At 42.1% G+C, this 13,777-nt stretch overlaps 1 protein-coding gene across 4 annotated transcripts in view; it reads right to left on the reverse strand.

The window, feature by feature from the left end:
- Positions 1 to 13,777, reverse strand: part of TTC39A (tetratricopeptide repeat domain 39A) — a 43,779-nt gene that overhangs the window by 29,524 nt on the left and 478 nt on the right. For 2 of the 4 annotated variants that reach the window (XM_021404360.1, XM_021404364.1), the window contains one exon: positions 4,405 to 4,509. In XM_021404360.1, the coding sequence (XP_021260035.1) occupies positions 4,405 to 4,469 (65 nt within the window). In that variant the 5' untranslated portion in view covers positions 4,470 to 4,509. Of the gene's footprint in view, positions 1 to 4,404; positions 4,510 to 4,631; positions 4,713 to 6,554; positions 6,713 to 13,777 lie in introns of those variants that run through there. The other 2 variants (XM_021404361.1, XM_021404363.1) reach the window with 2 other exon arrangements.

Here is a 13,777-nt window from a genome sequence, read left to right on the forward strand (position 1 = left end):
TCTTCAAGACCTGCTGGAGATCACCTATTCCCACTTGAAACAAGTACCTACATGAAGATACCAGCAGCTCTCCTCTCCAGCTGAAGTGTGAAAATCTAAAAGCTTGGCTTGTTTTAACCTCAGAATTGACTCAAGGCCAATCTTTTGTGTGAGAAACATAGAGCCTAAAATCCTTTTGGGGATTCTTTAACAGTAATTCAATGGTACGACACACATCGCCAGCTTATAGAAAGCCCAGGGTCAATTTTGTGCTCTTAGTATTAAAACGCTTGTATCTACTGAAACAAACCCAACAGCAAGGACTGAGAAAGAGTCTGTTCATCAAGGCATTTCCAAGAATGAGGGATCAGGATTCAAACCCAAGCTGCCTCAGGAGGATGTGGACATATGGGGACTGAAAAGTTTACTCCGCTCCGTCCAGAAATTCCACCAGAAGTCCCAACAACCCTCTAGACTATTGCGTGGGCTTCTATGGGAAGCCTCCATTTTGATAACTGGACATCTTCCAATAAAGACTTATTTCCTACGAAAATTCCCCAACAGTATTAAGTTTACAATTAGGAAAGACCATTTAAATCAACCAACAGTCTGGTTCCCCAGTCAGCACATGTCAGAGGAATGGTCTAAATCTGGTCAAAGCCAAAAAGCTGTGATTTCACAAAAGTACCCCTCAGCCTTTTTGAAATAAACAGTTCTATAAAATATGGAGTCTAGTAAGTAATTTCAGCCAGGAGGTGAGACGTATAATTAAGTCAGGTTTTGGCAACAATATATATGAATGTTCTTTTTACAAAGAATATAAAGTTCTGTTCCTCCAGACTCCAGTCATTAAAAAAGTGGAAATAATGACCTTCTTCATGTTCTTGACATTCTTTACCATAAATAGCTAACTCAAGCTTTCTGTGGAGCAGAACTGTCTTCATCTAAACACAGTCTAGAGCATCAATCTACCTCCATGTGCTTCCCCTTACTCTTGAACTGTTCACTTTGACCATCACAGACCTTCTTGGTTAGATAGTTCTGAGAAACCTTCTCTGCACCAATGAACAACCCCATAGCTTTTTTTTTTTTTTTACAATACATCTCACCACACAACAAAGGCAGTCATTACAAAAAGTTTCTGTTCAAACCTTAATAACTTCCTCAAGCTTTTTAAATCTCAGAATACACAACATTTAATACTGCAATTTGGATTTTTAAAAATTCCAGTGACAGTAAATATGTACCACAGAACTCCAATATTCCAATAACAATTTCACAGGTAACCAATAAAGCAGAATGTCATCATACCCATTTGACATATTCATATATGAAAGGATTTAACTCAGACTTTCAGACACAGTCATTCTAGAATAGACATCAAGACAATAAATAGACACTAACATCTCCAGTGGTTTTTGGAGACTATTTCTTGCATAATATCTACTGCCTAGAATGAATTGCTCTCATACTTCTAATATACAAGCAGCAAAACAGACGTGCTGCAGCTTAACCAGTGATCCAGAGTACTGCGTCATGAATTAATCTTCATTTTTTACTATTCTCCCAAGTGACCTGGTATCAGCAAACTATCATTATGCCATTCTTTCTTGCAGGATAATTGTTAAAATATTGAACATTTGTTTCACGAAAAGGAATGAGAAATCTTGCCCTCATCAACTCTTTCAGCGACCGTTAACTGTTTTGAACTAAATGAGAGCTAAAAATCTAGTCAGCTTTTAATTGATTTGCTGTATCTTGAGATTGAGGAGGAACACGAGATGTGTACCCACCCCAGTGACTAGACTGTCTCACTGATACTCCCTGTCACAGTTAACAGGGTACATACTAAAAATAACTGCTGTGCTTGGTGACTGAGTTTAAGGAGTTTCTTGGACTTCTTAGACTTAGTATGAATATTCCATATAAGAGATCAAACTAATTAAACAGTGCAGAAATTAAAAGAAACCACAGTTGTACAATAACCATGTTAAGAAAGAAAACTGACTCTAAAACTTAAAAATGTCTCAGGAAACAAAATGTTCTGTGCTGTTAAGCAAAAAATGCCAGATTAAAGCTTTTATGAAACAAAATCTCATCTTTATGGAGGATATTATTTTCCTAACAGGAAAAAAGAACTTTATCACAGCGACGATTCTAGACAATATCCTCAGCTATTTCTTTTTGAGCTGCTAAGAAAGAGCTTCTGATTTTAACTCTCATACATTGCCAAAATCTGCTCTCAGTTACACATGATACAAATCAGTTGGAAATACACTCACTGTGGAAGCCAAATGTGAGTAATTTAGTGAATATACAATAATGTAATACAGAGCAGAGTATGTCCTCAACTTTTACACAACTGGTAAAGCAGCAAAATCTAGGGTAAGATATTCTTTACAAGCGTGTAGAAACTGAGAAGTATTTCTTTAAACAAAGATAGAATGTTTATGGACTGTGAAAACCAATTTTGAATCTCAGCACACTAAAAGGCAACAGCGAGGAACTGATGACTCCCAAAGAAAACAGCATTACCACATGTGCCCACTCTACAGCTCGTCATTCCCTGAAGAGATGGAACGTGTTCCTGATGGGTATCATCTGTGGGGAAATTTAGCATCCTGTTTCTGCATCATGCTTGCAAACACCATAAGCCTGCATTTCCCTTGCTGCCAAAGGACAATAGGAATAAGGCTTCCTCATAACAACAGGCTAATGTGAAAAACCAGTTTCAAAATTGTTTTGCAATATGCTATACACTCAGGTACAAAAACAGAATAGCAGCTCGTGAAATGTATTCTGCAGGGCCTAACAAAAGCTGGACGGAAAGCACATGCAATACAAGAAAATGGATTTACAAAAAACAACACAGCCTTGCTAGCTTTTGCAGTGTATTGAAACCTCCTTCCAATTAAGTATCTCTCCATTTTAAGCTAGGCACTGAATAAGCATTTCCAGATGGGCACAGGGGCTTTACTACCAGAATTTAATGATAACAGCCATTCCTCTTACCATTTTAATGATATCTTCTGATCATACATAAACACAACATCGCTGTGAATAAAACCAGTTCTAGCAATATACTTGAGCCTACAGTTTATCATAATGTCTTTCAGAGTGTACTTAACTGGGTAAGCCAAATATTCTGGTATCAAAAACTGAGGTGAACACCTCAGCAAAGCAAAGCAGATATACAGCATGCACTAATCCCTGATGGATATCAAGCACACACTCCTGCCCTTAGGTGGCTCTTGCCTGAACAGTCACAACCTGTGGAGGACATGAAAAAAGGAAGGGAAGGAGGTGCAGAACACTGACAACTACACTTACACATAAACGAGGTGAGTAAAAGGACAGCTGGGCAGAAATGAAGCTGATGCAAGCTACTACTCCTGCTATCACTGAGGATATCTGAGGCCTCATACAGGTCTGAGCAAATGTACACACCAAGAGCCATAGTGTTTACTGAAAAGTGTTTGCATGTCCTTACACTGAGTTCTGCATGTGAACACCCAGAGCTCCGATTACGTGACTCATCAGATCACGGATATCCCCAAACACCTCTGAAGTCATGCAGTTAAGGATAAAGTAAATGGCAAACTGAGGTGGCAAAACAGAAAGCTTCCATTATCTATGAATTTTACTTGATATTTCAGTCATCTGAAAGAAGGCACAACGTAATTTGCTGATGGCTCAAAAATAAATGGAGCAAACTGACGGGGAAAAAACACATGAATTAACCATAGACTTAACAAGCCAAGAGCACAGGTAACTTCAGGACAGGGTATGAAAAAGAAATCAGAGACATTGGCAAGATAAAACAATTTTCAGAAGTTCTGGACCCCACTGCCTGCAGGTGGGCAACACTGTAATTAGGACACATGTGCACAACACTAAGTTGTAAAATAAAGCATGATTAATACTTCACCACTTGCAGAAACTTTAAGAAAATAATAACAATCATGCCACAAAGCAAACTCAAACATATGAACTGAAACCTTGAGTAACATGCCCTAAGCTTGACAATTCATTATCAGTTGCTGACATAAAACTAGTAACTCCTGTTGGATACAAGAAAATATGGGAAAGGAGGAGAAAAAAAAAAAGTGTCAGAAGATAGATTTTACTCTTTTAGGAGAGAAAAATCTCATATCCTGTGCTACAGCAAAAGGAGTTATGTCTTTGGACAGAAATTCAGTACTTTCTGTAGTTACCTTTGATCAATTATGTTATTTACTCAACCAAGTGTAAAGCACTTATTCAGGCTTCCCCAAAATGTAATATATTACTTACCTTCTCCTCCTGAACCAAAACCACACAGTCTTATCAATGATTGATAAGAGAACTAGCTGTCTAGTTAATTCTTATGGGAGAGAGCAAAGCAGAAAATAAACAAATGAAAACTAGTAAAAGTAGCCAACTTACTTTGCTTGTAAAGAAGCCAAAGCATCTGAGAACTTGTTGCTAAGAAATAAATCCAGAGCTGCCATGCACTCATGCAGTGCCGCGTTGAGGTCTGATGCTGGTGACCTGCCAGAAGAAGAGAAGATAAACTCAGCACATCTGTTCTCCTTCTAGCAGTGCAGTACTTGTACATTTCAACTTCCCATCTTCAGGGCTAGCCTTACTCCCAGTCCGCTCCTAATGCTTACATAATATGAGTGCCTTATTTTTTTTTTTGTCTCTTATCTGAACTCCTGCTCTGGGACACATGGAAAGCAATTCAGGTTTTCTGCCTCCTCAGGATAAAAAGGCACCACATGTGCTGTAAATAAGAACCTGAGTAGGCAGCAGTACCAGGTGGGAGCAGGGCATTTTGATGAGCTCGTTTAGCAGGAACACAGGAGCACTGGGTGTGAGCCTCATAAAGACTGCAGGTTCATTACTTTATGATTACCACTTGCTTAAGGATGAGATGATTCCAGCCCACTCCAGACTGTTCTATCAACTGCTGCCGGAACAGCTGCTGTAGTTCAGCTCATGCTCAGCTTGGTTCCTGACCAGCAGACTACTACAGACTCACAGTTTGGTTAAAATCTCACACTGTGCACACTCCTGGGAACATCCCTGTCTCTTAGAAGCGATGCTGCACTCCAATACTAATCTGCTGCTACATCTCTAAGTCAGAAGATTACCTTTGTAGTCTGACTGCACTTTTCTCCTTCACAGCACTCTGATGTCAACCTGACCTTTCATCAAGGGCTCTCAGCTGGTCTGTGGGTTACTGGCAATGGGATAACACAGACCAGCTGAAAACATTTGGGCCCAAGTTCCTCCCCATCAGAATTGCTGGACATCAATCCACAGATGAAACAAATTAGGCCTTGCACTAACAAAGTTAAAGTAACCTGGTCAGTGTCAGGACAGCTGAAACATCTGCATCTAATGATCAAAGGGCTACATAGCATTAATATGTCACATGTAAGTTTGGTCAAAAAATTGCCCCAACAAAATACAGAAAAAATCCTCATTGAGTTTCTGACTCCAGCAGCCCTAAGTGATGCAAACTGCCTTGTTACTGGGAAACTGTTACTGTCTTAAAAAAGGGCAAAACAGCCTGCTGAGAGGAGAAACAGGCAGTAAAATCCTGGTATCATCTTCAGGAAAACAGATAGGGGAGCATAGAACAGACAGATAGCATCAGCAATAACCACTGCAGCTGCGTTCTGGTTTTGATTTTAATAAAGACTGCAAAGAAGAAAGACCATTACTACACATATGAAAACCATGACTGTAGATTTGAAGAGACATCATACAACGCTGTTCATAGCGGCTGCTGTCATCACACTTGAGATACACTGCAAATCCTGCACCCAGGAGACTCTCTGAGTGCTCTGCAAACACGGACTAACCCAGCCCTGCCACCGCCTTGTGCAATGTGCGGTAACATGCCAGCCTGGCTCCCCAAGCCAATTCTGAGCCTGACTTACCATAACTTTGTTAATTATTGCCTGCGCGTATTATGGTTCTTATGTGTCTTTTTCAACCCTGAAACAAACATTTAGCAATACATAAAACACACTTTCTTCTGTTTTAAAATATTTGGACTAGTAACGTTTTATCTGGTTTTGTTTTGTTCTGTTTATCACTGTGCAGGAGAACTATAAATCAAAACCCATTCAATACAAATACACCTTTTCAAAATGCTCCTTTTAAAACAGAAAGATGATAAATAAATTAAAAAAATATGTTGAAGTTCAAGGCACAAATAAGATACATTAATTAGCTGGCATCTTCTCAGGAATAAGGATTATTAGCACAGTTCCACCCTCAGCAGCAGCAATAACATGAGTAGCACGCTTCCCTAATGCTCCAAAGAAACCAGAGATTTCATGTAGCTCCCAAGAAAAGGGCTTACAATCCAAACTAAGGCACACATCTTACATAAATGCTACAAACGATCACTTATTGCTATAAGCAACAGGACAAAAAGACAGACCTGAAACTAGAAATGCTGAGCATTGTATCAAAGTGATTAGTCATGCTTCAGCAGGCTGCAGATTCCCTCCTGCTTTCAGCTGTAAGATCAGAACTGCCTCTAATCCACATGGAAAACACCATGCCCTGCCCCTTACCTTTCCGCCAGCGCTGTGGTGTGTCCTGACATGGCCATCCGTGCCCAGTGCAGCATGCCCAGGCGCTGCCTGCAGCCCCAGCACAGCCAGGGACAGTGCGAGCATCGCTCCTGCAGGCACAGCGCGTCACGGCAAGCGCCTGGAAGCCAGGCACAGAGCACTGCTACTACTGACTGACCTGGGAGGTGCTGCCAGAGTAGCTACAGGCCTGCCTGAAGTTAGTACTGCACCAGCTACTTCACTCAGCACCAAGGCAGAAGTCAAATACCCTGCTAATTACAGACCCAAACCAACCAAATTACCACACGCAGCCTCAGAAGCCTACAAACTGGAATGGGGAGTCAAACGAGGCCAACCGAAATGCAGAGATTGGAGGCACTAATTGCTGTCAGAGTGAGAAGCAGACAGGTGAGAGGACAAGACAGCGCTTTGTCCCAGCAAATGACTCCGCAGCCCAGGCTTGAACCCACCACCGAGCTGCAGCGTGGTCCTCAGGGCCCTAGGAGGTTGGGAGAAATTACGGTCTTTGTACAAACCTCCTTAGCATCACGCAAAGGGAAACAGGTTGGCACTAACAACTGAATCAGTGGGATGAGCTCATCTGGCTGACTATGTCCAAAATAAAACAGTGCATGCTCCCAAACTGCTTTGCTGACACATCAGCATCACTGCCCCTGTACGTAAGGGCAGTGGCTGCGATCAGCGAGAGCTATGACCTGTCACCCAGGTAGCTACACTGCAGAAGCTGATCAATTATGAGCTAATTTTTGCCAAGAGCACATCACCTAATGGTAAAAGTTTTCTCCTGTGCACGGTCCTGTCGGTTAGGTGACACAAAGCAGTATCAACAACAAAGATATCAGCTGCTGGAGGAGGACCCAAAAATGATAAACGAGTAAAGGATCATCTCAGGAAGATACCTGGAAGACATTAACATACCTGATGAAATCTCTTGCTGTTTTTATGACATCCTGTACAGGAAAAGCCTGTGCTGCACTTGGTATAAAAATTACCCTAACAGAGCCACAGGCTGCCCCTGTAATGACTGCATTACAAGTTCCTAACAGCAGCGTGTACCTGAGCTGCAGCTGGAGATAAGACATTATCCTTTTTTCCCCCGGTTGGAAATAATTACTAATTACAACTTACAATTAACCCAGGTGCTTCTGTGCCGTAATAATGAGCTACTCTGGAAAGACTGTTCATCATTTCACTAGTTTACCCGATGTCTAACTGGTACTTTATCTCCAAGATCGGTCTCTAAAGCTGTGTGCGTTGAGGGCTGCGCTGCTCCTGCCAAGTTCTCCAAGACTTGAGCTGGCTGCTTTCCTGTGAGCACCACTTGTCTGGTAACAATTACAGCTCAGACAACCTCTCTTCCCCCACATTTTCTTTCAACTAAAGAAAACAAAACTAAGATCGGGAATATTTCCAAGTTCAGCCTCTCTTCCCCTTGGTTTTAGAAGCTTCGTTCTATTTCTTGATTTTTTGGCTGCAGGTCTTGTGAGGACAATCACATGGTTCTCACTGCGGTTTTATGATTTATGAAACCATCGTTCTCTGCCATAAGGACCACCGCCGGCGTGTTTCACAAAGGCCAGCACATCCTGTGGCTCAATGTGAGACCTGAGCTGCTGACCCCTCTGCGTCCCCACCAGAAGGACAATGACTCAGGGCATCCCAGGCAATGTTTTTTTTTGCTTAAACATCAGATCCTCTTTATGCCAACAGCAACACAGAACTAAATACATAAGCACACTAAGCAAAATTAGATTCCTGAATATTAATGAAAAGTTAAGCCTGTTCAAAAGCACAAGAATCATCATGGTTTTCATGGTCAAAAGGGAAAAGGAGATTTCTATTTATTTATTTCTGAAGACAGGGCTTAAAATATTTCTGCATATGTTTTATTTCACTGACTGATGCTGACTGATTTCTTGCTACAAGTGTGGAGCACATATGCTTACTGGTTTTGCAGATTTCTTTAATAAAAAGAATCTCGAGTCTTATATTCTGCAAAATGCTGAACCACTGACTGCTTTGAACTCAGTATTTATGAGGACTTTGCAAAAAAAAAAAAAAAAGTACATCTAAAACTTTTACCTACAAATCTTAAATCTCTGTAATCATGCCAGGGACCTTCTGTCTTGGGGCTTGCATAGCACCAGTGCAGCTGTGCTCAGTAATGGCCAGCAATGCTTTCATCTTACTGGGGAACATCAGTGAAGCCACTGTAGCGAACACCAATCTGGGTTCTGGCAGTAGCTCTGCCTGTATGTGCAGCTGCTCTTCTAGCAGAACGTACTTCTGAGCACAGCAAAGGCTGCTGAGCACACAGCCTTCTACATGGAAGGGAAGGAGAGCGCATCTGCAGGGCTACAAATCCAGCTCAGAAGGTTCCTGTGAAGTAACTGTGAAGTATTTGCTCTTAATTTCATTTTATATTTAACAGCTTGGACAATGTGATATTTTGGCTTCAATTAGCCAGGGATTTCTAACAGTTTCATTTTTTTACAAGATAATGCCAACCACAAGCTATTTTAAGGCAGCACAAACTCTCCTTGTACTGGCAGAAAGGACAGAGTTGCACCAACACAATTCTCTATTTCAAGGTACTGGTGGCAATACAAAGGTATTTTGTCAGCCCACCTGCACCACTGTGATGGTGGAGAGCTCACGATGTACACAAAGATGACCATTAGCACTGCCTTTACATTGAGGGAGCACTCCTTCTAGAAGTGTAGTAAAAAATAATAATAAATTCTTGAACGATCTCTTTATGCAGCGTGAAATGGAACTGAACAGAGATCAGTCAAATGCCCAGAGCTGCTTCTTTTCTTCCAAAGAGGAAGCAGTAATGAAGCCATGCAGCCGGCTGCCTACAGACACTGTGCTGCTCCGGGTGCATCTGTGCTAAAGCTTTAACCACCACAGACCTGAGGAGCATCCAAGACCATATATCTGTAAGGTCAGAGACTTGGTTCTTAATAAAACCTACCTGATTTCAAGCACCTCCAACACACAAACACGACTTGGCTTACTGGTACGCAGGGCGTCTGTCCCATTGCATGCCCTCAAACAGATCCCCACTGACTACAGAAGTTATTAATACCACACTGCCTTGTGCTGTCGTGATGCTGGACAGTCACAGAGCAGTTAGGAGATATCAGGACACACTGCAGTCACCGCATTTGCCCATTATGAGTTTGCCAGTTGCTTTCTAAACATATGGACGAGCATTTAGAGCCAGGCTCTGCGACAAATGTTTTGATCCCAAGACTGAAAAGTATCCCTGCGTGTAAAGAAAACAAAAAGCACATCACCTGGGAAGAATCCCTTTTCTGTTTTGCCAACAGACCCCAAACTATTCCGATCAGAAACAATCTTGTGTGAACTGCTCTCATTACCATGAAAGGGAGAACCAGAATGCAACTCTGGTTAATAATTTGTTGCCATTCACTTTTCAGACAATACAGAAACTTTTTCATAATTCAAAAGCAAATAAGTTTATGTAAGAAAATTAATTCCACTGTATCCCTTCCTGGTTTACGTGCCAAGGCAGTAACACAGCAGTGTTCTCTGCTCTCGAGCACGCTTCTGGCTTGTGACTAACGCCCCTAAGGTGCTGCAGAAATGCCATTATTTCTACCAACAGCAAAGCAATCAGAAAGGCTTGAATATTCTCCAAATGTTTCATAGGGAAACACAAAACCAATACGATTCCAAAACTAGCAGACTTTTGTCAGTACTTCAAACCACAAAGGGATGGTGACACAGCTTATCACAGAATGGTTTGAGTTGGAAGGGGCCCTTAAAGGCCATCTAATCCAACCCCCTGCACCAAACAGGGACACCCTCAGCTCCACCAGGGGCTCTGAGCCCGTCCAGCCTGACCTCAGGTGTCTCCAGGGACAGAGCACCCACCACCTCTCTGGGCAACCCATCCCAGTGCCCCATCACTCTTACTGTAAAAAACATATTCCTTCTAGACTGTCTAAATTCCCCCTCTCCCAGTTTGAAGCCATTTCCCCTTGTCCTATCACAACGGACCTCATTGAAGAGTCTGTCCCCTTCCTTCTTACAGCCTGCCTTTATTTCTGAGGCCAGCTCAGCCCTGGAAGCACCCAGCTGCCGATATCTCAGCAGTGTCACAGGCTTTTCTTACAAACATACTCTGCTTCGGGCTCTTAGGTTTCAGTGACAGCTCACGGAACAATGGGATGTGGCCAAGCAGTCCGGGAGAGGAGCAAAGTCCAGCAAGTCAGCAGACTCCAGCTCTGCCCTTGGTCCCACCACTGTTTGACTTGCAGTGAGCAGGATCTGGGTTGCATTACGCTGACAGCTCTCATCCTGTATTTGAACAGGCAAACAGCACAATAAATTCACTTAGGTAGATTTGTTCAGACAGATAAAAAGTATGTGTGTCCTTTCTGCAGCTCCCTTTCTGTGAGCAGTGGACGGTTTGCTGCTGTGACTGCTTATAAAATAAATGTACATATGTATGTAGTCTGACAAATTGCAAATTCTTAACCCATTACAGAATGCAGCAATACTGCAACTAGGAGTAAATTTTCATCATAAATCAGTCTGTATTACTGCTTAACAGCTCCTTTTCATTGATTCAAACACTCCACAGTCTGTCACTTTAAAGTACAGATGTGAATCATGACAACGCTTTTTTTTTTTTTAAAAGGGTCTTAAGTTCTTCAGATAACCTTTCAATACCCATTTGTTCTTTTCCCCAAATCCTCCAAATCGCAGTTTTGCTATCTCTGGCTGACCTAAACTTCTGGCAGTTATTCTCAATCTGTAAAGGTCTAATCCTGTCGAGATCAAAAGGAACGAGCAAGAGCTGCTCTAGACCACTATCTGGCAGTAGTGCTGGGCACACTTAAGCTCACAGCACACACAACAAAAGGATTTTGTGAAATGCAAGTTCATGTCTGCCATGTACATCATTAGAAGCCCGACAGCATCACTGACATTCATTTTTCTGTGGAGAGCAAGATCAGGTTAGAGGTCCGTGGTATTACTGAAATAAGATCCAGTGGGAAGTGAGGGAGTGATGCTGGGCAATTTCTACCTCTGGCTGGATTCTCCATTACCTACCAATAACAACCTGAATAAAGACCAATTGGAAGGTCCCCAGAGATATGCACAGATCCGACTTCAGCAGTTTGCAGTCTGGTTTGTACTTCACGCTTACTTCTTTCAGATGTCAATGTGGTGAAAAACACGAAAGGGATGAAGTACACATTTTAGCCCCAAAGGCATTTTCCTGCAATATTTATTCTGAGCTACAATTATTTGTTTTGTTTCTTTTTTGCATTAGAAATATGCAACTCATTTTAAAAATGAACTATTCAGTCACAGTTGCTTTATTGCAACTTAAAAAAAGAAACCATGCTTCTGTTCCAATTCCCTTGCTGAGCAGTACTTGAGGCTCTCATAAACATACATACAGGAATGACAAAACACTTTGGACAAACGGAAGACCGCTGCCATGCCTTTAATTATTGCTTTACACAAAATTTCAAAGTATTTTTTCCCTCAGAGCTTCCAATAAATGGAGTTAATATTTGAGAAGTTATCTGCACAGCGTACTTCACGGTACCTTGGCCAGTAACAATGCCACATTCTCTCCAATTAAATAAAAATTGAAGCACAGCACTTCAGTATAACCCTTTTATAATTCTCTTGAACCTGCAAATTGAATCAGTACTCAAGAACAGTAGAAGTACTAGCAGCAAGGCTTCTTGGTACTCAGTGCTTCTAAAGCCATTTTGAACGTTTGTTCTATACACAACTCTCTCAGGAAGGACACGGCTATTCTCCCCAGTTCAGGGTGCAAAATCAACTCAGAAACTTACATGAGGATTAAAAAATAAAAATAAAAAGTGGGGATTTGGGACTTGGAATTGGAGCAGTCTGGGAACTTCCTGGCACTTTTTCCCTTTCTAACAAGAAATGTGGACAGGTAAAAATCAAACATTTTGATGCAGGCACAGTGATAAGATTTCACCAATTCAGGACAACAATTCTACTCAGAGCCATAGAGGTGGAATAGTAATAAGTACAGCGCTGCACTCTGTCTGACTTGCATTCGCGATTTCAGTCAGGTCTATCTGAATGACCATCCTCACACTCAGATATCTATCTTCTCATTGCTGTTTTCCACAAAAGACATCTGAAATTTTAGCATCAAAGACAAAAGGCTGAAAAACTGCAGAATGAGAGTCCACTTTCCATTACTCCTGTTCAAAAACCTGATGTTTGTTCTTAGTTCCAAGCAGCCTGCTAGACTGTCCTCTGCTCCAACCACAACCTAATAACTTCAATCTGTTCCCAAAACATATCCAAAACCTCAGGAACCACGAGCTCAGACCTACAGAAACATTTCCTACATTACTCAGTGCGGTGTTAAAGGCGCAGTTTTAAGTAAAAACGTGAGGCATAATATGAAAACACTAACTAATGATTTTTCCATTAATTAGCAAAAGTCCTGATACATAACACAATTCAACTCCAGCATTTTGGAGTACAGTAACCAAAACATCTGAAGTTCTGCAGGTGCTGCTACATGACCGCCGGTTCCAGCAGATGGAGCTGCAGAAAGGCAACGAGGCAGCAGCACCGGGTTCCCAGCACCGTCTGTTGGACAACCCCATGTAAGAGCATCCAACAAACTGCTTCGGGACACTTTGCAAACGTTCCTCTGCACGTTCAGAACTTTCTGACATGCCAGGCAGGTGCATTTTCAAACTCTCAGGGTTCGCTGCTGGTAACCAGCAGTACAAACAAGAGGCCTGGAAGCTCAGCAGCCTTTGAATGATGCCATTATGCAAACAGAGGGCCCACCTTCCCCACCAGGGAGGTCCATTAAAGAGATGTTGTGACAGAGTGACACCAAAGTTACAAAGCTGTTACAAATGCGTGCATCACTTCGGGCCGTTGGCAGGGCCCAGGCACTGCGCCATCTTAGCAGACAGGATTTTGCGGTGCCCTCTGTGCTAATTCTGACTGACGCCAACACAGATGCCAACAAAAAAATCAATGCTATCGTATGGGCTGTATAACCTGCAACGCAGGAAATGCTTTCTGTCGTGGTTTCTGCAGACCCTTTGAAGTCTCAGACTGATGCTCCCTGTTTCCAATATTAAAACACAGGGAAAGTGCCCAGGGACAAACGGAGCAAACCATCCGCAGCAGCTCGCTGAGAGCCA

Source organism: Numida meleagris, chromosome 7 (genome assembly GCF_002078875.1).
Source record: "Numida meleagris isolate 19003 breed g44 Domestic line chromosome 7, NumMel1.0, whole genome shotgun sequence".
Classification (NCBI taxonomy): domain Eukaryota; kingdom Metazoa; phylum Chordata; class Aves; order Galliformes; family Numididae; genus Numida; species Numida meleagris.